Here is a 23,883-nt window from a genome sequence, read left to right as displayed (position 1 = left end):
TGTAAGCTACAATCAAAAGGAGGAGATAACTAAGATCTGAATTGGTTAGGACAATGTTATGAATGTAGGATCAAGCAAATATTGGTAGAAAATATTTAATAACTGTTCTGATTTATTGTGAAAAATTCAACAGACTGTAAATACGGACTTAGATTTTAGAACATTTGGGAGAGGTGCACTTTATTTGGTTCAAAGATGAAATTTATGTATGCATGTGAGTACAATTATAATTATTTTAAATAAAGGAGAATGCCGGAAGGAGACAGTAACCAAACACATTGAAAATCCTTATAAAATCAGAAAAGAAATCCTCATTTTACATGTATATACAATGTATGAAAAGTCGCAGTAATAATATCTTTGATATCAAACTTAATAAAGCCTATAATTGGCAGGTATATACAAAACCAGGTCTTTTGATACATGAAATAGAATCCATGGTTAAGACTGAGGAAAATGAAATAAAACTAGATGAAATAATTTATAATGTTTTGTATTTTTTTGTTATTATAAAAAAAACTCAGTTTCTGATTTTACATAATAAATAAGTCAAAGTCAAGTTGAACTGTGAGCTATTGTAAATTGCTCAATAATGATAACCCCTGTCTAACATTTGTCTAAGTGTTCAGTAAACAGGACAATGATCGGCATGCATGAGTTTTGGATGTTTAAATACATCACAAGGTATAGTATGCTCACATGATTCCTAATTCAGAAGGCCTTGTTATGGAGTTCCTAAGAAAAAATATATATATACATGTAAGATATTGTCAGCTATTAGTTGGTTATAATGAAAGTAACTTTTTGACATTTGTTTTATCAAAATTAGGTACTGTTGATTTATATCAATTTTCGTGGATTTCGTGGGTATAGGAGAACCATGAATTCAAATTTTCAACGAAATACAAATTTTGTAAAGGAATGAGTGTAGGCTTTGCCAAAACCACGAAATTAAATATCCACGAATATGTAAGTTTTCCTCAAACCAAGAAAATTGGTACCCACGAAAATAAATGAATCCACAGTAATTAAATGTGGTCTTGTGTTGCCCCTGTGCATTTCTAAATTAAGCAATTTTAATTTGTAGCTTCTCTTACGTGTATCTCTACAGAAAGTTTGATCATCAAGTTATCAAAAACGTGTAATTTTCTTTAATATTATAAACAATTAACCTTATTCTTCTTTACTTTTAAAGGTACATGTACATTTGCATGTAATTATTAATGTTTTAACATGAGCTGGGTTGTTTTGTTAAAGGGAAACTTCGCAAAAAAATCAAAAATTGATATTATGTTCATTCTGTATAAAAATGCTCAAATTCATGAATATTAAAGTTTTATTCTGCTAGATAAGAGATCACCATCGATTTTAAATTTAGAGTATCAATTCTCTCCGGTCGGCCATTTTGTTACCTTCTCCGATTTGCACCCAAGATATGTCTAAGGACCAAAACTACAGTAACCCGATGTAGTCGTAATTGCGTGTCGATATCTTGTCAATCGTACGGCTGTTTTATCCGACTAGTTAACTATAACTAAGTTGATACGGAAAATTTTCTCATCTTTTTTTTTAATAACCATGATCTGTTACTTTTAACAACAATGATAATATTGGAATTAGTTAAAAAGTAAAAATTTCAAATCATAAAAAAGTGTTCCGTGAAACTTTAATTGTTTTCGGAAATCTAATTAGTTAATAATTCTTTTATGTAATAAACTTTATTCAAATAAATTAGGATCTTCGCTCCACTGATCACCTGCATGGCTAAAGGTATTACTCCCAAAGGTATTGCAGGGGGTGTGACACGTCCAGGTATTCAAGCGATTTCCTGTCGAGCTTGCATATTCATGCATCGTTTCACTTCTTAGGGTATTGATCAGTGTACACGGCCTATAACTTATCACTTTCCATTTTGAACTATTAGGTGTATAATATGCATCTTTATCTTGCGTGTCCGAAAGTGATATTATATACTAGTCATTACACTTGTTTATGAATAACATTTCTGATGTAAAGAAAATTATTTATAAAAATATAGATAATACCTAAAAATAAACAACAGATTTGATGAAATAAAAATCTATATACATATTTTTGTCAACGGTGAAGGACAGATCGGACCATACCAGAAATTTTGATTTAAAAAAATGTATGCACTTGTCGACCATTCGTATATACGCCAGGATAAAAAGTTACGGAACTATAGCGCAAATTCAAATATATACATATTTACATTGTACATAAGAAAGAAACATACATTTTGTGTAAATTGGGGTAAAAGTTTTGTTAGTAGACTAGTCCACGTATGCCAACATCAAATGTCGAAAGACTATTGTATACCAAAAAAAGAAGAAGAGATTTAAATACAGGTCGATATATAACTTTCTTTGGCTCATCGAAGTTATGGACATTTATATATCAATTAGATTGTTCTCGAATAAAGGAAGAAATTCGTCATCATCACAATTGTTCCGACATGCATGTTATATGTACGCAACTGGACGTACACTAATAATCCCTAAGGGATGTGAATATTTTCCAGGAAAACTATAGAGTATCAAAGTTTCAAATCAATTTCGGGATTTTGTTTTCTTTCTTGATATTCAATGACAGCAATTTAAAGAACAAACTGCTTGTCCGCTTTATGGGTATTCTTGCCAGTTGAAACAGACTTATAATAACATTAAACAATAGGGAAAGATGACATTAAATTCGTTCTGTTTTGTTTTTTTATACATTGTTGGTCAAATAGCTCAAGTATTATATATAGTTGGGCCCGATATAGTTACGGTGTGAGACGAAGACTATTTTGTTAAGGACATTCCCGATTATGTATAAATTTTGTTGATGTTTTTCACACTCGAAAAGCGTATATATGTTCGCAAATTTCGATGCCATTCCAAAAAGATTCTTAAATTTTCTGTCAATTTTAAAAAAAAATTATCAAATATCTGAAGTATTCGTGCATTGTGAGATTTGAAATATTTTGATGAAAACATTAATTCCAAAATAGGTAATCAAAGATAACTTTGGATGGACTAAATTATATAATTGCAATTGTTAATGATCTGTTTGAAATATTTAAGGCTGCCGATCCTAATCTAAGATATATACAATTTTTAGTTCATACACTCGTGATTAGAAGGCTATTTTTATTTATGAATTTATACTTCAATTAAAATAATTAAGTATTTTATCGTTACTGAATTAATCAAAAGTCATAATTCATTTACAAGTGATCTTATCATGCTTGTGCAAAATATAACAATATATATACAACAGCTATCCAGTTATTGTGGGACCTTATTATTTTATTTTTTTTTACATTTCTGCAGGGACGTCTATATAAGTCCTTCATTTCTGTGTCTAAAACTTTGACTGACTCCCGTTTTCAATTCATACGAAATGTTGTTCACACCTTCAAGCCAGTAAACCGTGACGCCTAAATTTCCCTGAATGAGGATCAAAGGATTAGAATTACATAATGCTAATCCTTTAATTATCTTGAGTTAACCGACGCACTCAACATTCTTTAGGTGTCACAAAACAATACACATTTTATTTCCACCGTACAAGCAAGTGAAAATGTTTGCTGGAATGAAGCAAAAAGGTCAGAATACAAACGACTATTTTTATTACACTATTGATCATGCCAATTTCATATGTTTGTTTAAAGTATTTGTAGAAAAAATCATAAAAATGTTCTATTGTATGAATTAATTTTATTATTAAAATTTGTTTTTAAAATATCCACACGATCTAATTTTAAAAGTTGCATGGCTATCACTTATTTTTCGTTGGTTAATAGCTACACCTAAAGTCGTCGATGCGCTTTAAATCACGTTATTAGATGGTTAACGAACAAGACTTAAATGAGATATTTTCACTCCCGGCATGCATCAAAGACTTAAACTACGTCACATAAGTCAGGAAGTTTCAAGAAATAAAATTAATAATTCCCAATTTTCTCCTTTATTAGATTTCATATCAAAATAAAATTTGGTGAATATGTTTTTTATGGTATTATGAACATAATAAGATGAAAAGTGAAAGATCGCGAATTATCCCTTTAATATTAATATAATCATGCAATACAAACACGAATGTGTCCATGGAACATGAATGCCCAAATCGCACTATCATTTTCCATATTCAGTGGACCGTGAAATGGGGGTCAAAATTTTAATTTTGCATTTAAATTAGAAAGATCATATCATAAGGAACATGTGTACTTAGTTTCAATTTGATTGGACTTCAACTTCATCAAATACTACCTTGACCAAAAACTTTAACCTGAACCTCCCACCATCATTTTCTATGTTCAGTGGACCGTGAAATTGAGGTCAAAACTTTAATTTGGCATTACAATTAGAAAGATCATATCATGGGGAACATGTGTACTAAGTTTAAAGTTGATTGGACTTCAACTTTATCAAAAACTACCTTGACCAAAAACTTTAACCTGAATCCTGGCGAAGGGACAGACAGACGGACAGACGAACAGACGTTCAGACCAGAAAACATAATGCCCTCTACTATCATAGGTGAGGTATAAAAATCATCAAGATTCAATGACAAATAATACTTTTATGGCAGAAAATGGAGACAAAGAAAAAGGGTGAGGGAGGGGACACAAGTACACACACTTAAATCTCTAGCCTGCTTAACCATGTTAACCTGAACCAATGAACAATGGAAATGAGTTTATGGTCAGATGGACCCTTATTTGTGTTTGTCTTATACTCTTGTGTCATATCTTAATGCTTCCTGTTATTTGGAGAGTTTATGGCTAATCTTTAATAATTTCTTTTTTTATTCACAACTTTTATTTATCACAAAAATTGAGAGCTTGGCATATTGTTATTTGTATTTGATATACTGTTTACTACATGTATATATAAATATGTAACTGTCCATTGTTGAACTGTCTGCTGCCCTGTAGATGTCTTTTGTTTGTGGTGTTAGGTTGTTATCTCATTGACATATATGCTATTGGCAATAAGAGAATTAGGCATTAAGCTTAAATCCTAGGCAATTAGCTAATGCCTACCCATTAAGTTAATTATTACCTGCAATTTTCGGACATTAAGCTTATTTCCTGAAATCTGATGATGATTATTCATCCTATTGCCGACCATAAATTTAGGAAATAAGTAACCTCTGGAATATTTGCATATTTGGTGGTTTAATCTTGATATAAAGAACTTTGTTAATTACATTTCATATGTACATTGTAACATGTATAAATATACATTTATTTGACAGATCTTCAAATTAAGTAAGTGTGTTAAAGATTTTAACAGTTAAAATCATAATGAACTCACTTTTTTCGTGTTTTTGTGGTATTACAGAATCAAGGCCGTAACTACTATTGAGGCAAGTGAGGCAATTGCCTCACTAAAATTTCGACACAAATATTTTTTTTTTTGTATTTTTTTTTTTTTGTAATATTATAATTTGTTTACTTTATGGCAAATAAATATGAGCATACATTAATATGTTTTTTGTTTTTTCTCCACCTTAATTTCTATAATAGTTAACTTCGCCATCCCTTTTAAATCATTCTTCCCGGATATAACTCAGCATCCCAACGGGTGATGTTTCTGATTACATTTTTTTACTTAGTAACGGTAATAATCATGGATCTCTGGTTGAAAACAGGTTCTTGCAGAAAAAGGAAAAGCGCTAATGAAAGTGAGGAAGGAATATAAATTGTAAATTTGTCACCAGTGATGTTGTTCGTAATCACAACAGGGGTTGATCATTCAGAGTTTAAGTATTGAATTATAGATTCATTGGAACCCCAAAACTATAAATAGACTAATAAGTTACTGTCTATAGAGGGAGTAGTTCTGTCTGCCTATTTATATCTCCATTTCACAAACTTTATTCGTCCTATACCGATCAACCAAAAATAAATATAGATATTTATGAAACCTGCATGTGTTAGTTTTTAATTGTTCATTTTTCTTTTACCTTAGAAATTAAAATAATATTCTGTTTTCCAATTTGCACTGTTCAAGAACGGCAAGGCCTTTAAAACGGGATATTATTATAATTTGGACTTTTTTAATTCGGGATTAACTATTTTCGTGACGTGTCTATATATTCAGGACAATCCTATTCGGGATCGGACCCATATTCCCACCCCCCTTATTTATCAATTCTTGATGATCTAAAATATTTTACCGCTGACTATATACCGAAATAACGAAATTATTTGAAGTCACAAACCTAAATGTTTACAAACGGCGAAAAACTCTAGTTAAATTCTCCTGTACCCATATTATCACACAAGTAAACTTACTCTGGATAAAATCATATACATGTATTTCACGGACGCCATCACGAGTTGGTTGACTGTCAGTGTGGAATATCCGTTACACAGATGATATCAGACATGTTCCCATGTTGTTACTACAATCCCATAACGGCGTTCCCTTTTTACGAATTAGACTATTTACGACGGGTGTCACATATGGAACAGGGTCTACTTACCCTTCCGGAGCACCTGAGATTACCCCAAGTTTTAGATGGGGTTCATGTTGCTTAGTCTTGAGCTTTTTATGTTATGTCCTTTGCTATTATATAGATGTAGGAAGATGTGGTATGAGTGTCAATGAGACCACTCTCCATCCAAGTTACAATTTATAAAAGTAAAAGCATTATAGATAAATGTAAGGCCTTAAACTTGGACATTTGGTTCACACCGAACAACAAGCTATAAAGGGCCCCAAAAATAATTTGAATTACTGTTGTAAAACCATTCAAACCCGAAAACCAACGGTCTAATCAATATAAAATCATGTTTGTCTTTTTCTTATTTGGCCATGGCGTTATCAGTTAATTTTCTATCTGTGAATTTGAATGTCTTGTTTGTTTGCTTACCGGAAAGCCTAATTCCCTTTTTCAGACACAACTGTTAATACCGATGCTGCTATTGTGCCAATGGAGAAGGAATCGGAAGTTAACGTAGATCATTGTGTTGATAGCCTGCTACCATTAGAACCACAGACTGGTGAAGTAATGGAAAAGGTGACGAAGATTGGCCTATCATTTGATCCTTTCGTTATTAAGAAACAAAGTTTTTTCTGAAAATGAAAAATTGAAGATTCTTTCTACTCCAAAACATTACTAACGACAAAGGGACGAAAATATTCCAAGGACTGGGAAAAACTTATCCATGGCTGCGCTACTCAGTTGAAGAAGATGCCGCTTATTGTGCATACTGCTTAGTGTTTGGTGACGGTCACGATGACGGAATGTTTGGAATGATTGGTTTTCGTGACTGGAAAAACGCATCCGGTGACAAGAGAGGTTCACTCAGAATACACGAGAATAGCAAATTACACTCTGCTGCGAAAGAAAAGGCCGATAATCTGATTATGGTTTCGAATGAAAGTAAACCTGATATTTGTAGTAGTCTAAGCAAAGTGTACAATAACAAAACAGTTCGTTATCGTCAGATACTGCTTGCAATTATAGCTGTTATTGTTAGTTTGGGACAACCGAATATTGCTCTCCGGGGAAACTGGGATAAGGAACTGAAAAAGGAAGAGGGTAATTTTCAGTATTTTGTGGATTGGGTAGCTAAATTTGATGAAATTTTACGTAACCATTTGCAGTCACAAGGTCCACATTACCTATCGCTGAAGGTACGGAATGAACTGATTTATTGCTGCGAGACCGAGATACGCGAGAGGATAGTTAATGACTGTAAGCAAGCCGAATTTTATTCGCTATGTGCTGATGAGACTACCGATGTCAGCGTTAAGGAGCAGCTTTCATTGTGCATTCCGTATGTAGACGGGATAAAGTCAGAGGTCAGAGAGGAGTTTATGGGATTCGTAGAACTGACAAAAACAGAAGCTGAAAATATTGCTGGGAACATCTTGACATACTTAGATAAGTGGGGATTAGAGATTGAAAAGTTAAGAGGACAGGGCTACAACAGTGCTAGTGTCATGAGTGGACATGTAAAGGGTGTCCAAACTCGCATTCGGAGAACTAGTCCCAGAGCTTACTATGTCCATTGTCGTTCCCACAACCTTAATTTAGTTGTGACCCAAAGTTGCAAGGTTGTACACCCAATTCGCAATATAGTGGATAATGTGGTGCAACTAACCTGGTTCATTTGTGCTTCAGCCAACCGAAAGAATATACTTAAAGAAGAAATGTTTACCGAGTCTGACCTTATGGTTAAGATAATGGAAATTAACGAGGAAGACGATAGCAGCGGTAAATTATTGCAGGAAGCTATGCGTAAAAAATCCATACAACCATTGAGTGAAACCCGTTGGACGGCTTGGGTAGATGCATTGTACGCAATAATCACAAATTACGAAAAACTTCACAATGCAGTAAACAAGATTGAGGAAAAAAGCAGTGGCGATTCAAAATCTAAGGCAGGTGGTCATCGAAGGTTGATGGAAGACCCAGAATTCATTATGGCTCTAGTTGTTGCACAGTATGTCTTAGCATTTTTGAAGCCTTTGACACTTTCCTTGCAAAAGTTGACTGTGCTATGGTAGTGGCCTTTGATGAGGCACGGAACTTGCTAAGAACTCTGAAATCGATCAGATCAGAGGAAGCATTTTCTAAACTTTTCGAGAGAGCCCGTGTTTTAGCAGATGTAGTAGAAATAATTTTGCAGCCGCGGCGAAGAGTTGGAAGGCAATTACACAGAGACAATCCAAATGTTGACTCGGCGTACAGCTTTGGCAAGTTTCAATTTTCTATGCCTTTTTAGATCAAGTGTGTACTGAGCTTGAAAGAAGATTCCCACAAGAACAACGACAACTGATGATTGGTCAATATCTCTTACCTGGAAAATTTGACTACCTGACAGATGAATGCATAGATGAGATAAAAGAAGCATACAACCCTGATTTGCCGGACATTGAAAACTGGCACCAGGAGATCCTAAGATGGAAAACAAAGTTTGCCGAAAAGGAATCTGTTCCTAATTCCCTCCAACAAGCTCTTGTATATATGCACACCAGGAGCAGACAAAACATTTTGAAACGTTTCGACGAAACTGGCCATAGAAAAATTGGCAAGCTCCAGTTTGAATAAAAATATCCACTGAGCCTATGTACTTTGCTCCATGTTCAGACTACAAACTCAAATAGATATTTTGATATTTATCTGATTTATTAACTAAATTAAAGTGGTTAACTTAAAAATATTATTTGGTGTTACTATCTACATGTCTTCAAATAATAAATGAATGTATATAAAAAGTGGATAAATTTGAGACATTGTAAAACGCTCTAAAAATGCCTAGAATGCAGGATTTTGCACCATTCATTCCATACCCTGTCAAAAAAAATTCGCCACGCTTCGCACGGCTCAATGTTTTGCCTTACTAAAATATTGAGCCTAGTTACGGCCTTGAGAATATTAAAACTATTTAAATCTTGAACAATTTTGAATTCTGGAAAATTGATAAGAAATATACATGATGACATATAACACAACTAAGGAGGGTTAGCCATGCATGCAAAGCTTAGGGAGGTCTGCATTTAGCATGTTTAGCTACGTTAGTTTTCATCATACAATTTTCCAGAATTCAAAATTTATAATCCCGATTCAAATTACTCCATGTTTTAATGTAAATGGCATGAGGCATACAATATGGAAGACAGGGTGAAAGCTTCTGGAGACTTCGGATAGTGGTAGCAAACCTTTGGGAATATTTATATCTATACTTGCTTTGTAGATGTTTTAAGAGCCGCACATTGTTTCATATTAACTAAATAAAAATGTCAGTGAATACAAAAGAAAGACAAGAGAGAGGGAGAGAGATATACTCTTTTTAAAAAAGTCAATCAAGCACCATTAACATGATTAAAGAACCGTAAGAACTTGTCTGAAATATTGCTGCTTCAACCTATAGAAAAAGTTTTATAAAAGTCTGGCAAGAATTGTACATGTGAGTGCTAAGAAAGTCGTTTTCCATCAATTTAATATTTCTTTGGGCATAACTTTTTCAAATAAAATGCTACACATGTACAAGGTTCAGTCTCTGTCTGAGACCATCACAGAGGTCAAACATTTCAACAGTTGGGACAAGTTTTGACACAGTAATCTTTATTCAAGGTTGATACTGTCTGAATTTTTATTATGATTATTTTTTTACCTGAAATAGGTTACTAACACAAAATAAATGTGGTCAAAAATTTGATATGGAACTTATCATTTACCTAGTATGGTCAGATATTTAAAAGTAAACAAAAAAGTTAGCTTCAGCATACATTTTACATGTATAAAAAAACCACCAATCATTTTATTTTTGATGAAATCAAACAAAGTTTAATTTTTGGACCCACCCTTTAAACCTTAATATGGACTAATTTGAAAACAGGGACTAAAATATTCTAAATGCACAATAACATTCAGCATCTCATCTTGATCATAGAGCCCTTTTAATTCAGTTTTAGATGACATCAAACAAAGTTTATTTTTTTACCCTTTATGGACCAATTCAAAATGGGCCCTAAAATCCAAAATAGTATTATACAAGGTTAGAATCCCCTAAAATTAAAGACTTTAAAACCCATCCCATTGAAATTGGTTAAACATTTGTACATGTAAAATGATGTACATGTGTATCTATTTTCAATTGAAGTTTTTTTGCTATTGCGCAATACTGTACTGTTGCAGTTGCACAATACATGTACATTATTTATACTCATTTGAATGGCTAATTTGGGCTTGTGATGTTCAGTTTATATAATCATGATAATAAAGAATTTCAAAATCTAGGTCAACTTCTCTAATGCACATGATGTAGGGCCATATTCCCTGGCATAGAGCTGGAATGTTGGCAGGTTAATGACAGGGGTACAAATGTATGTCTGGCCCCTTGTATAAAAGCCAGTATTGGTTACTACAACGTACCCATACAGATATGTGTACAGAATATAGACTTAGAGTCCTACATGTATGTTGTTCTCCTTTATACATTTTTTTAACATGTACATCATCTTTTTAATTTATTCAGTGTAAATTCTAATCATAGTTTGTATTTTTACATGCATAGCAGCATAAGGTTATACCTTCTGCAAAGTATCAATTTGCCAAATATTTTTGTTGGTTATTGTGATCATGACTTGAAACATTTTAAAATAAATCTTTTAATTTGAAAGGTGATAATGATTTGTATGTTATAATCTATTACCTCTATACATTTTATAAATGGCATGTTGAAAATCTGATTGACCTAGATTTCAAAATGTCACATAATCCTCATTTTAAATATAAAATATTTTGATATTTTTATTATTTGTAAACAAATGCAGTTGACCATATCCATTCATCAGCCATCCACAAATCATTGTTAATACATGAATAGGTTCAAAACAAGCCCAAACACAACATGCATCATGCCTAGAAATAAAATCAATCAAAAAACTTTTTTCAATAAAATATAAAAAAATACTGATGTTTTTTCACTTTTATATATATCTTACCGAGTTTTGTGAATTGTTATTGCGACCAGTTTTGTTGTATGCAACACTTTGAGCAGACGAGTTTCTGTGATAATTATTTTCGCCGTTGTCTGATCGCATTCGGATGCCTGTGCTGTATCTCTTTTTCCTTGTATCACTCATGTTGTATATAAAGTCACCTGTAGAAATAGGTTAGGTCATCAGTCAAACAGTCAATCTTACACCTGATATCAAATGCACTTTTCTATTTTTGGAAGATCAACTATTTATCAGTGCAGACCTGTTAACCGGAAGTGGACCGCAGTTAGGAAAATAAATAGTAAGCTTATATCAAAATGTTATAATGATGAATAGATTTACAGCAAGACCATTTTTTGAAACTTTAGTGTCAAATATTTACATCTTGCTGCACCAGAAGCTGCTAAAATTACAAATATTTCGACACAAAATTCGGAATTCGTTCCGAAAATAAACAATCATTCGGAATGTCTCTATAACATTTCAGCGCAAAATTTCGAAAACTTTTCCATCTGACAATGCAAGAAAATTCAGAAGATAATTCATATGGACATATGATAAAACAGTCGGTAATTTAAAGATATATTGAATAGCAAATACCCCAAAACAAATGTGATTATTCCATCCCATAGAATTAATATGAGGCACAAAGTCTGATTTTTTTAAAAATCAACAATGTTAAAACTTAAAAAGAACAACGGAAATACCATAACGTTTCCGATTTTGGTTCTGTTGTTAGGGATTGTTGTGACGTTATTTAAGTTATGACGTCATATTCAATGTAAACAAAGAAATGTTGTCAACAGGTAACGTTTTTTTAATAACGAACATTATTTTTTAAAATGAATTAGTATTAGTTCCTTTCTTAGACTGATAATTATACATTTTATTCAAAGTCTCATGTAAACAAAGACCGGAAATGGAAGCAGATTTCTGCGCCGATCAAGAACTTCAAAAACACGACAAAAAAAAATTGAACGATTTTGAGTTCATTAGTACAATGAAAAATTCAGGAAATTTTCCCGTATTTTTTTGAAAATTATTTTTATTGAATTTTCTACTGTAATAGAGGACTTTGTCACCATATTAGATACTCTCTTTCTTTGGTTATTTCCATTTAATACACCTTATTGCTATTAGCCTACTCGGCCGACCGACCCGTCCGCTTGACCTTTTGACGCATACAACAATCACTTTTCCGTTGTCCCCAGATTTTTTGTTTTATGACGTCAAAATTTTATGGGAACCTGTGTGATATTCAGTAGTGGTGGACATATAGCGATAAGGTGTATGTGTATAGTAATCTCAGATTCATTAATTAAAATTAGTGTTTAATGCCCCTTTTAACACTGCTATTCACTGCTATTTCCTTTTGGTCAGTTTTTTTCAGACGAAGAAGCTGGAGAAAACCACCAATAAAGGTCTTTTGTCAATTATGATGTTAGCAGTAGCACCTGTCCGTTAAACTGACAAAATGTATGCAGCATATTATGTTTGCCTATTTTTCAGTTCTTAAAGTTTTCATGGAAAACAAGTATAAAAAAAATATCCTAGTGGTCTGGACATTAGGTTTGTAGGTGTTATTTCAAAATTATAAGATACATTTGTCCATTTATAATCAAATCAAGATGTCGCATTTACTTTTTTATCATTTAAATAAATACATTTATGGTTATTTATTTGATCTAGTATCATTATTGCTAGGTAACAAATACATGCAGTTATTCATTTGCCACTACTAGTACTATTTTTGTCTTTTGCAGAAGAAATTTTTGATAGAGGTAAAACAGAATTACACATCACTTGTTCAAGAATGGAACTTGTTAAACAAAGAAATAGGAGAGAAACTTAAGTCCAAGGTAAAGAAGTACCTTTAGTTAAGGTTTTCATAGATTAAAAGCAGTTTTGTTCTAATTATTATTTATGGAAAGTAAATTCAGTTATGCCATACAGGTATAAAAAAACTGAATTATTGTAACCTTTTAGGGTTTATACAAGAGTTTTCTGTAATTCATCATAATTTACGTAGGTCATTTTGGTTGTTTGTGTCATTGAATGGCTATTTTATTGACCTATATCCAACATTTTCATATATGAAAAATAAACAAATTGATAGATAAAAAGACTAACAAGAATTACCGAAATAATTGGACTGCATAATAGACCACACCAAATCAACCACCACAACCATAAATAGTTAGACTCAGGTGAAATAAATAAACTTTTTGACCAATGAACTTTGTAGTCTTGGTCACTTGGAGTAAGTTCATAAATGTTTACTTTCTAGGAATTTATTCTTTACAAAGGAATATCAAACACACTCTGACTCAGGTTAAGGAAGATTATATACAAGGACATTTCACAGGAAATTTATGCATATGTGTGGATAAACAAGTTATACATGGCTGCAAATCTCTGCCATTGCCTATCTAGACCATACCTCTCAAACAAGTACACAATGCATAATTATATATACATATATCTTCATCAAAAGAAAACTACAAAATGTTTGTTGATACTAACTTAACTTTATAACATCAAATTAGCCTCATTTTCTTGGTTACTTATAGAAACTTGCTGTTAACCACTGATGAAGTCATTTTTTTGCCCTAATGGATTAACAGTTTGCATTAAGATTTACAAACCATATTTATACAACAGTTATCTCCCATGCACCACAAATTTTATATCATATGAATCAGAAGAATATTACAAAATGCCTGTAGATTCTGATGATTAATAATAGTCTTATGTATCAAATGGAACAGTTACTTTTAAATATGTCATATGATGTAATATTTATACCACAATGAGACAGCAATTTTTTTAAAAACTTCTTGACTAATATTATAGATGACAGTATGCTTTCCAGTCTAATTGGATACGTTTTTTGTTTTGATATATTGTAGTTTGAAAAGTTGTGGCTTCATCAACTGAAAAATAAGTCTCTGTATCCTGAAGACCCTCATTTGTGTACAAGTTTGTTATAAATGATCAGAAATTGTCTATTTAAATATCTTTGCATTCAAATTTAAAAAAAAACGTTTTAAGAAAAAAAGGGACACTACTCAATGATATCATCTACAGTTTTGTGTATTTTTTTAAAGAACACATGGACAGTTGACAAAGAAGATCTTTCTCAGTTAGCAGCAGAAATTGCACAATTGAAAGAAAATTTACCAAAAGTACTGAATAAAAATGTCCTCACAGCTGCATCTAAGATAAATCTCATTGAGGAAGGTATTAATCATCATTAAAATTTATCACTAAAGTTCCAAGTACACATTTATCCTCCTTTTATTTTCGTTGTCCACTAATATAGTCCTTAGTCCTATAGTGTGGACAGTGTGTTACTTGCCAATTTTTGTTATACCCCTTCCAAATTTATTTCTCCATGTTTTATGCCTCATATTAGCAAGTTTGGGGGTGAAATGACCCTGTAAAAAAAATTGGGTCATAAATATTAATGTTAAGTATAGTGTTTAGGTTCAGCTGAAAAAGGTAAAAAATTTGCACTTCAGAAGCTGTCAAAAGATTTCAAGACCCCCTTAACATAAAATTGTCCATATTTTGAGTTAGAGCTGATGAAGTTTTCTATAATTTTGATATAATTTGTCCCAAAAGTAGTACAACACACTTTAAAAATATTATTGAGAAAGCACAGGTGGGATTTTTTTAATTTTCATTTATTGTCTAAATGAAATGCACTACAAAATAACTGTGTACTCAGACCTAAAGTTATGATACCTAAATTGCACCTATTTTGACAATTCTTTCATCTGCATTTTTTTTTATGATCAATAAAAATGTTGATATTCTGTGTTTATTTTTTAAATGTATCCTTTTAACTATTGCATTAAACATAAAATTAGCCTTATGAATGACATTTTCCTGGTAATGATCCATATTTATAGAAAGTTGCTGTTAAACAATGTCAATGATGAAAAACAATTTTTTTGTACTAATGGATTAACAGTTTGCATTAAGATTTACAAACCATATTTATACATGAGTTAAGTCCCATGTACCACACATTTTATCATATGAATCAGAAGAACATTATAAAATACCTGTAGATTGTGGTCTTATGCATCAAATGAAATGTTGCTTTTCCATATGCTTTTGAATTATACTGTTCCATAGAGGAGTAGGGGCAATAAGGCCCTCATTTGGCCCAAAAAATACTGCAGGAATGATTCCAGGTGTTTTCAAATGGGTCCCTTGAACATCAAATTGGGAATTTTTATCCCTATTGGGAATTTTTTATGCATAAAATCTAAGACGCAATCATCATTTTCCTGTAAAAACGGAAATGTATATTAAGTTTAACTTCTACACTGATTTAAGAAGTTGTAACATTTTGAATAATTATGGATGGGCTCCTGATTATGATATATATGGTTCTGATCTCATAGATTAGATCACCAGATTACTTGAAAGTTATTGGATTGAGACCAGGGAAGTTGTATTACATGAATATCATTGCACATGATGCACTAGTCCAAATAGTTCATTAGTTATGACGTCTTGAAAGGCTATTATATATATTTTTTTTCTTTGACGCCTTACTTCGAAAGTAACCTAGGCATATATTACATATACATAAACATATATACCAGCTAACATTAATCTATGGCAAGCCCTTTTACTATTTAATCAAATGTCAAGATATCTCATGTAATATATAAGATATCTCATTTAGTATATAAGATATCTTCTATAAGTATAGATTATAGCATGCCCTTTTCCATATTGGCCCTGGTTTCATCCTGAGACTTCCATATCGGCCTCAAGGCTTAAGCCGAGGGCCGATATGAGTCGAGGGATGATACCAGGGACAATATGGAAAAGATATGTTATAATCTTTTTATCACATATTTAACAAAATGTTTAAGTTAGAACTGCCAAAAAGAGAAAAATGAAACATAACAGGTAAACTCTTAAACATTTCATCACAAAAGTGTTATCAATTGTCGTTAAGGATGCAATGACGTGAGGTAACTTGGAATAAGGGCACAACATCAATATACTGTTTTTTGCCCCGGGCAATTTTGAGGTAATTGCATATGCAAAACCTATAAGGTATTGATAACAAATATGTGATAATTTCATTTACATAAGATGTCTTATATATTGAAAAAAACTAAATATAGGACACTCAATATACATCTATACTTTGCCTATATTTTTCAACCTAGAACGTATAAAGTCCTAAACTTTTTTATTCTATTTTCATGAATTGGGAATTTATATTCACAAATATTTTTTGAGGCCGCTGGCCGATTTTAGGGCCGCCAAGCGGCCCTAAACTATATAGTGGAATCATCCCTGTACTGCTTATTTAAAAGTTATCATACATATTTTTAAATTACTGATAACTTGACTAAGGTATAAGGTACTAAGAAAAAAAGAAAAAAAATTGACATCGAACAAGTTACCATAGCAACAAATCATAGCCTAATTTGCATATTTAGTTAAATTTCGTGATTTTCTTTGTTTTTTCATCTAATTTTAAGTATATTTTAGATTGAAAAAGTATGTGCTCACCCAAGAAACAATTTATATTTGGTGAGATTATGCCAATAGTTATAATAAAGCTTCTGTTAAATTATTTTGTTGTTTCTCAGTTGCGCAGGATGTTTCCTCAGCGGAAATAAAGATAAAAAACTGCATAAATTCTCTATTTTTCATCGTTTTTGTGAAAACAGTACATATTATGACGTAATTGTGACGTCATCAGATAAAAATCTTTCTGTTTTTCATTTATATTTCTTAACCCTATGCATTTCTAAACATTATGTGCTAATTTGAAATGGTTATCAAACATTTTATTTTCTTGGGCCAAAACTAGGCCTTAATGCCCCTACTCCTTTAATTTCAAATTCATAATTCATCATAGAAAAACAGATCTTAACTGATCTCTAAAAAAAGAAAAAAAAGATTCTGTAATATGGAGTACTTGTCATACAAGTTAGTTCTGTTAATTGTCTATGCAGTCCAATAATACATTTTTAAACAGCTTTGTTTAAATGACTATGCTTGGAATGGCAATTTAATTCAAGAATTATTTTTGTTCTTACAGAATTGCAGATCACTAAGAAGCTTGCAGAATCCAAACAGTTAGAAGCATCTCAATGGAAAGCTCGATGTGAAGTGGCAACAGCTGACTGTCAAAAAGAAAAAGAGGTTTGTACCAAAGACTAAGGTTAAGTTTCTATTGACTTGGTGGCCTTCATCTGTTTTCTGCTCTTTTGCGGTCTCTTTGATACATTCTTCATTTCCATTCTCAAGTTATCAATCGTAATTGAAAGAAAAATGAAGAAGAAATATGGATGGAATTTATATATTCTATAATAACAGCTAAAAGACATTTATGGAAAATGATCGAATCATCTTTTTTGTAGACGAAACTTGAATCTGGCGTAAATATCAAATTTTATTCCTCGTATCTATGATGAGTTTATCTACCTTTAAAGACTGAATATTAAGTATTATTTAACATGTTAATTTTACAAATACATTACCCCTTTATCAAAATGAAAACATATTTATTATAAGGGACACATCTATAAGGAACTATGACATTAGGCATTTGCCTCATAGATTTTTTACATGAAACTATAATTAAACTTCTAGCCTTTAATTACAATTTTGAGTCAACTATGAAGTATAAATCTACATCATACAATTTTGTTGATAGGAAAACATAAAATTGAAATGTGAAGTTCAGGAGCTGACTCAGCAGTTATCTCAACAGTCTGACTATTGCTCCAGCCTAGGGTCAGCCTGCTGTACACTACTGTGGAGAGTATCAAAGAATGAAGAGAGTATACAGTCAATACTTGTTGGGGTAAGCACTTAAATCAAGTTTCCAGGGAGTAACAGCTGGATCGTGTTCAAATTAGAACTTTTTTGTACCTTAGAATCTGAAATTTAAAAAAAAGTATACTTATTACAAATCTGTCCAATGTTCCTTGGACATTTATTGTTGGGTATCAGATTGATAATTTTTAAGTTTTGTCATATATATATTTTCCTTAGGGCTTATGAATCCATGCAAACAGCCTTATTTTTATTTTTTTCATTATTAGATATGAGCCAAGTCCTTTCTAAAATGAGATATTTTGACAAAAACTATCTCATACAAGGTGTTAAATATGTGTGAAATTTAATTTGGTGAAGCCTTGATTGGTATTAATTTTAATAAAAAAATTATAAGTTTAAATGGCAACTTTAAGTCATGTTTATTAATTTCCACATGTTTATGAAATCATAGTGACAACACAAGTGATACTTCTTTAGCGAAAATGCAATTTTTTTATTAACATAATATTTCAAAATATTGAAAATCTTTAAGGAATGACTGTAATATTTTTTCTGTCTATGAAGAAATAACATAAAAAATGTGGTGCACACTGAATAATGCGTGTAGCAGGTTATTCAACAGTGTGCACCGCATTTTTTATGTTATTTTGAATAGACAGAAAAATATTACAGTCATTTCTTATAATTTAATTCTAAATTCCATTTTAAACCCTTGAAAACCATGAAAAAACTTTGACTAAATTATGTCTATGAGCTCATAACAAAATAACGAAAGCCAATCAGAAGATGTGTTACATCCAAAATTAAATTATTCACAGATGTAACTTTTTTGTCAGTTTCAAAGGCCAATAACTCTTACTATACCTCTTACTTTAGCTTCATCCTGGAGGGTTAACTAGTTACGTGAAGTTTATTCCACAATGGAGTTCTTTCTTTTCCACAAATACTGTAAATTCAGACAAATTAATGCAATAAATTGTAATATCACAATAGCAATAAAGAACTCACATTTTTATCTTATCATTTTTAAAACTGTGTTAAGATTTCCTGAAATCACAATTATTTTAAGTTATCTCACATTTTTATGAAAATTGGAAGATGTTTATAACATAGAATTATTAATCTAATTATTTTTGTTTGGACATTATTTTTCTTAATATTATGATTTGTATTTCCAGACTAAGATTGATGAGTTTTTGTGTCTGGTTTCCAACACTTTAGAAAGTTATTTATCTGCCTATAAAGAAGAGTGGCCACAGGATACCAGTGAGGAACAGAGCTTTATATTAGCTCTTTGTGGAATCATTACAAGTAAGTATGTGAATAATTGTAATTCTCATTGAGTCTAGCCTCCTAACCTAATAATCAGTTTGTCTTTTAGTCCTGGCCAATACAAAGGAGCCTTAGTGGCAAATGTTAAGCAAAATATTGAATATAGTTTTGGTTATTTTATTTTATTTTGTGAGTATTGTCTTAAAAATGAAGATGAACCACAATGTATAACTTGCAACTGCAAGTATACTATTAAACATATTTTATTTTTTTAAATTGTATTGACTTTGCTGATATTCATAGGAAGCATTTCAATGTCAATAATATCATATGTATGATTTATTCAATAGTGTTCCAATTTAATACAAATATTGTTTCATTCTTAAAAATAGTTGAATATATTATAAAATATTAAAATGTTGTATAAATTTAAAATGATTAGTGTTGAATTTTATTTGTAAATAAACAATTTGCTTTAACCTTGAATTAAATTTATAGAAGAACATTTTGTCTGATTTTAAAAATATCTGTAAATTGTTAAAATATTTGAATAAGCTCTCGTCTTTTAGCAAACACCAATCAATCAATCAATTTGTTTTATTTAAATTAAAAAAAAATCAACACCCCCAAAATTTTTTTTTTAATTATAACCGAATGCTTTTCTGTGATTTAAATACTATTGATGCTACAATAGAGGATAAAAATATTTTTTCGTGATATACTACCATTAAATTTTTAGATTGGAAAATCATCCAAAGTAATTGTTTTATGATGAAGACTAGTTTAGAATTTTTATATTAATGCTTTTAATTTTAGAAAATTAGTCACAACCATAAAAGACCATTCAATTTCAATGTTACAACGTGATTCCACAGTTATTTCCCTTGAGATTTGGTATTTATATTCTTGAAATAAATGAGGTACACAAGAGCTACTGGATATTTTAAGGTCTACCATTATTTGCTAAATTTCTTTTCTCCTCATTGTTTGATAAGACATAGCTGCCTCAGCCCTTGGTAGAGACTTCTTGGTGACTAATCAGTATGGCAGACAGCTAATAGACACATATCTCAAAGTCCTATCTGAAGCTCCAAATGGAAAAGCTGCTAAGCTGAAAAAGTAAGGATCAAATAAATTTGAGAAAACAGAGATGTTTATTAAATTTTATTTAATACATTTGTTACAATGAATTAAATTATTGTTCCAGTGAAATAAAAATTTGATAATTTCATTCCTCTCTGACTCAAACAACAATTGTGATGTCAAAATGTTGTGGCTGACATTTTATTAAAACAAATTGAGAATGCTTAGAAAAAGATATAGTTCCTAGCATTTTTAACTGTATTCCCTAAAAGTCAATGTAGTACAAAGAATAACTAATCAAAGAATTAAATGGTTGGTCACTTAATGATTAAAGAAATATGGTGGGAAAATACCAAATTTCATCCAATCTGCTGGGAAACAAGACATATACATGATGTATGAGGAATAGAATATGTAGGATATAAGCCAATTAAATAGCAACCCTATGACAGAGAAAAACAAAGATAGTATGGAATCATTGTTTACATTACTTCACTTTTAATTAAATCCAAAACATCAAATTGTTAAAAATGGAACAATTATTGACTTTTATTTTTCAGTTTAATTCTGATGTCTTTATACAACATAAGTATTAATCAGAAGGGAATTAAGTACATCTGCACCAAGAAAGGATTGCTGTCCTTATTGTCATGGATTTTACAAGGTGTGTTTAGTTAAGTTATTGTCATGGATTTAACAGGGTGTGTTTAGTTAAGTTATTGTCATGGATTTTACAAGGTGTGTTTAGTAAAGTTAGTGTCATGGATTTTACAAGGTGTGTTTAGTTAAGTTATTGTCATGGATTTTACAAGGTGTGTTTAGTTAAGTTAGTGTCATGGATTTTATACAAGGTGTGTTTAGTAAAGTTAGTGTCATGGATTTTACAAGGTGTGTTTAGTTAAGTTATTGTCATGGATTTTACAAGGTGTGTTTAGTAAAGTTAGTGTCATGGATTTTACAAGGTGTGTTTAGTTAAGTTAGTGTCATGGATTTTATACAAGGTGTGTTTAGTTAAGTTAGTGTCATGGATTTTACAGGGTGTGTTTAGTTTAGCCATTGAATGAGTTCAAGCAATATGCTTCCATGAAAAATTATTATCAAGATAAATGATTAATTTGGATTAGAGAAAATATTACCGATCTGACCACAAGTAATGGGTTAGTTGAGGATGGGTAATATAAAACTATGTTTAAATTGTAGGCAATTTGTTTTTCTAAAATTTGAATTCAATGATAACTTTTGATTCCAATCAATTTTGAAAACATGATAAACTCCTGGACACTTGTTTCTTGTCATATTTCTTCTGTTTTGCTATGTGCAGACTAATTTTTTGTATATTTCAGAACATTTCAATTATGAAAATAACAATATTCAGTTAGTTCTTTAAACATGTTCTTGAAAAACAATCAAACAGATCATGATAAAATGTGAAATATTATTCTGCACTATTTTAAGATGAGAAGATTGTGGATAACAGAGTTAACTCTCTTAGACTGATCCAATCTATCATTTGTGAAGATGTGAATATCAGCCTGATCCATGAATTAGAAGAAGCTGTAAGTCACTTTTAAATTATATAGGATTCATTATACAGAGTTAGAATTGATAAATATTTGTCTGTATTCTTAAAAGGTATCAAAAAGTATCAATTTTATTTTTTTTATTTTGAAGTTTTACCTATAATGTTGAACAACAGCAAATTGATATCTACTTTCTTAGAAACATCCATATATGGACACTTGCAACACAAACTTTACAAAAGAAGATTTGAAATGATTGCTGTTAGATAATTTCAAGCAAATATCAGTTGTAATAAAGTTAGCAACTTTAGGTGTCACACCACCAATTACTCCCTCAAATTTAGAACCTATGTGAAAGTAGGCCTACTGGGACAAAAAATAGTGCATTGGATGTCATTGTTTACTTAAACCAACCAATAAATTGGCAGAAATGAAACTTTTGGTGAAAGAGAAATATATTAAGACCATTTTGAGCTAAAATTTACTTGTTTATGAGTTTGTATTCAAAATTGAGGATTTATGCACTCCATAGTACACTAATTTAAGATTTCCAGAAAACCAGAGGTTATTTTTAGTGGAAACTCTATTCAGAAGACCTTTTCTTTTTTATATGAATTTAAACATCTTTTGAAAATTGACATGTAGAAAGTTGATACATGTACGATTCAGGATATACCTCGTTTTTATGAAGTTAAACTTAAGGTAAAATATTTAGAAAGCTGTGAATTTGGTTGAACAGATAGGGACTTTTAATTGGTGGTATGACACCTATAGGTCAAAAGGTAAGAATAGGCCCTGAAATGACAAACATTAAAAAATATCATGTAAAAAGCAAATAAAAAAAAATGATAAACAGCAACAAAGAACAAGCACCGCATTACAAGCTCCTAACCTTGTATTGTATTGCCAGAGACAAGTATTTTTTATCTTCTATTTAAAGTTTCTAATATACTCAGAAACAATTTAATGCTTTATATTGTAGTTACCAAACCGTGTGTTTGAAGAGTTACTACAAGAGAAGAACAGAGATATAAAAGAACTTGCTTTGGAGATACTTTCTGATATCCAGCAGCATAAAACACATGAACAATAATATTTTAATTTTATATGCATTTGGCTTTTTATCATGTTGATCAATGTGTTAGTTAACTTGTAAATATATCAACCACATTGGAAATTCATTTATTTGACCATAAATACTTGATATGTAAACTTTAAATTGTGGAAAGTTTTTTTTAGGAAAATGTCTGTATAATTATTAGTGAGAAATATAGCTAAACAATTGTTGGTATCTTTTAATTCTTTATAAAAGTGATAAATGTTTTAATATTGATGACAAATAAAAACATTTTTGCAGAACATACAATCTTTCCATCTGAAGTCATATTTAAGCAACGCTTTTATTTTCAGAGTATATTGTGTTGTGTTTGCACCCTAAAAAAAAGAGAAATATTTTGTAAATAATTTAAAAACCACATATATAAGGCTGTTTTTCAAAAATTCGTCATGTTTTAAAAAATAAACACAATATCCATACTTATAATTATTCCATAGCTAAATACTTTACTATTATTTAAAGAAAACAAATGCATCACCCATAGCTAAGCTTGCCCTTTAAATTCAAATTGCATATTGGTTTCTTTCTGGATTACATTTATGGTTACGCTTTTAAGTTAACATCATCAGAAAGTTTACATAGACTGATCACATTG

At 31.0% G+C, this 23,883-nt stretch overlaps 2 protein-coding genes across 3 annotated transcripts in view; one reads left to right on the top strand and one right to left on the bottom strand.

Moving 5' to 3' along the window:
• The window catches only part of LOC134715166 (S phase cyclin A-associated protein in the endoplasmic reticulum-like), a 72,380-nt gene extending 60,486 nt beyond the window's left edge, over nt 1-11,894 (bottom strand). Inside the window, exon 1 of the mRNA XM_063577140.1 lies at nt 11,475-11,894. Within this exon, the coding sequence (XP_063433210.1) occupies nt 11,475-11,615 (141 nt within the window). The 5' untranslated portion in view covers nt 11,616-11,894. The remainder of the gene's footprint in view (nt 1-11,474) is intronic.
• LOC134715167 (heat shock factor 2-binding protein-like) lies at nt 51-23,458 on the top strand. Of its 2 annotated transcripts, none has more exons than XM_063577145.1 (10): nt 51-214; nt 13,235-13,330; nt 14,579-14,711; nt 17,554-17,657; nt 18,172-18,321; nt 19,475-19,607; nt 20,564-20,687; nt 21,212-21,315; nt 22,107-22,207; nt 23,154-23,458. In XM_063577145.1, exons 1-10 carry the CDS (start codon nt 209-211, stop codon nt 23,262-23,264), a joined length of 1,062 nt encoding a protein of 353 aa, XP_063433215.1. In that variant the 5' UTR covers nt 51-208; the 3' UTR covers nt 23,265-23,458. The 2 variants fall into 2 exon arrangements, with proteins under 2 accessions (XP_063433215.1, XP_063433214.1); XM_063577144.1 differs by lacking the exon at nt 51-214 and adding an exon at nt 11,909-12,040.
• Nucleotides 23,459-23,883: the final 425 nt, after the last annotated feature.

Source organism: Mytilus trossulus, chromosome 4 (genome assembly GCF_036588685.1).
Source record: "Mytilus trossulus isolate FHL-02 chromosome 4, PNRI_Mtr1.1.1.hap1, whole genome shotgun sequence".
In the NCBI taxonomy this organism is placed as follows: domain Eukaryota; kingdom Metazoa; phylum Mollusca; class Bivalvia; order Mytilida; family Mytilidae; genus Mytilus; species Mytilus trossulus.
Note: the sequence above shows the minus strand (reverse complement) of the source record. Positions and strands in the feature narration are given on the sequence as shown.

Excerpts from the sequence above, each read along its gene's own strand:
- LOC134715167 (XM_063577144.1), top strand. The coding sequence starts at position 11,990 with ATGCAAGAAAATTCAGAAGATAATTCATATGGACATATGATAAAACAG. Across the intron at positions 14,712-17,553 it reads GATAAATCTCATTGAGGAAG|AATTGCAGATCACTAAGAAG; the intron begins GTATTAATCATC and ends TTGTTCTTACAG. Across the intron at positions 17,658-18,171 it reads ACTGTCAAAAAGAAAAAGAG|GAAAACATAAAATTGAAATG; the intron begins GTTTGTACCAAA and ends TTTTGTTGATAG.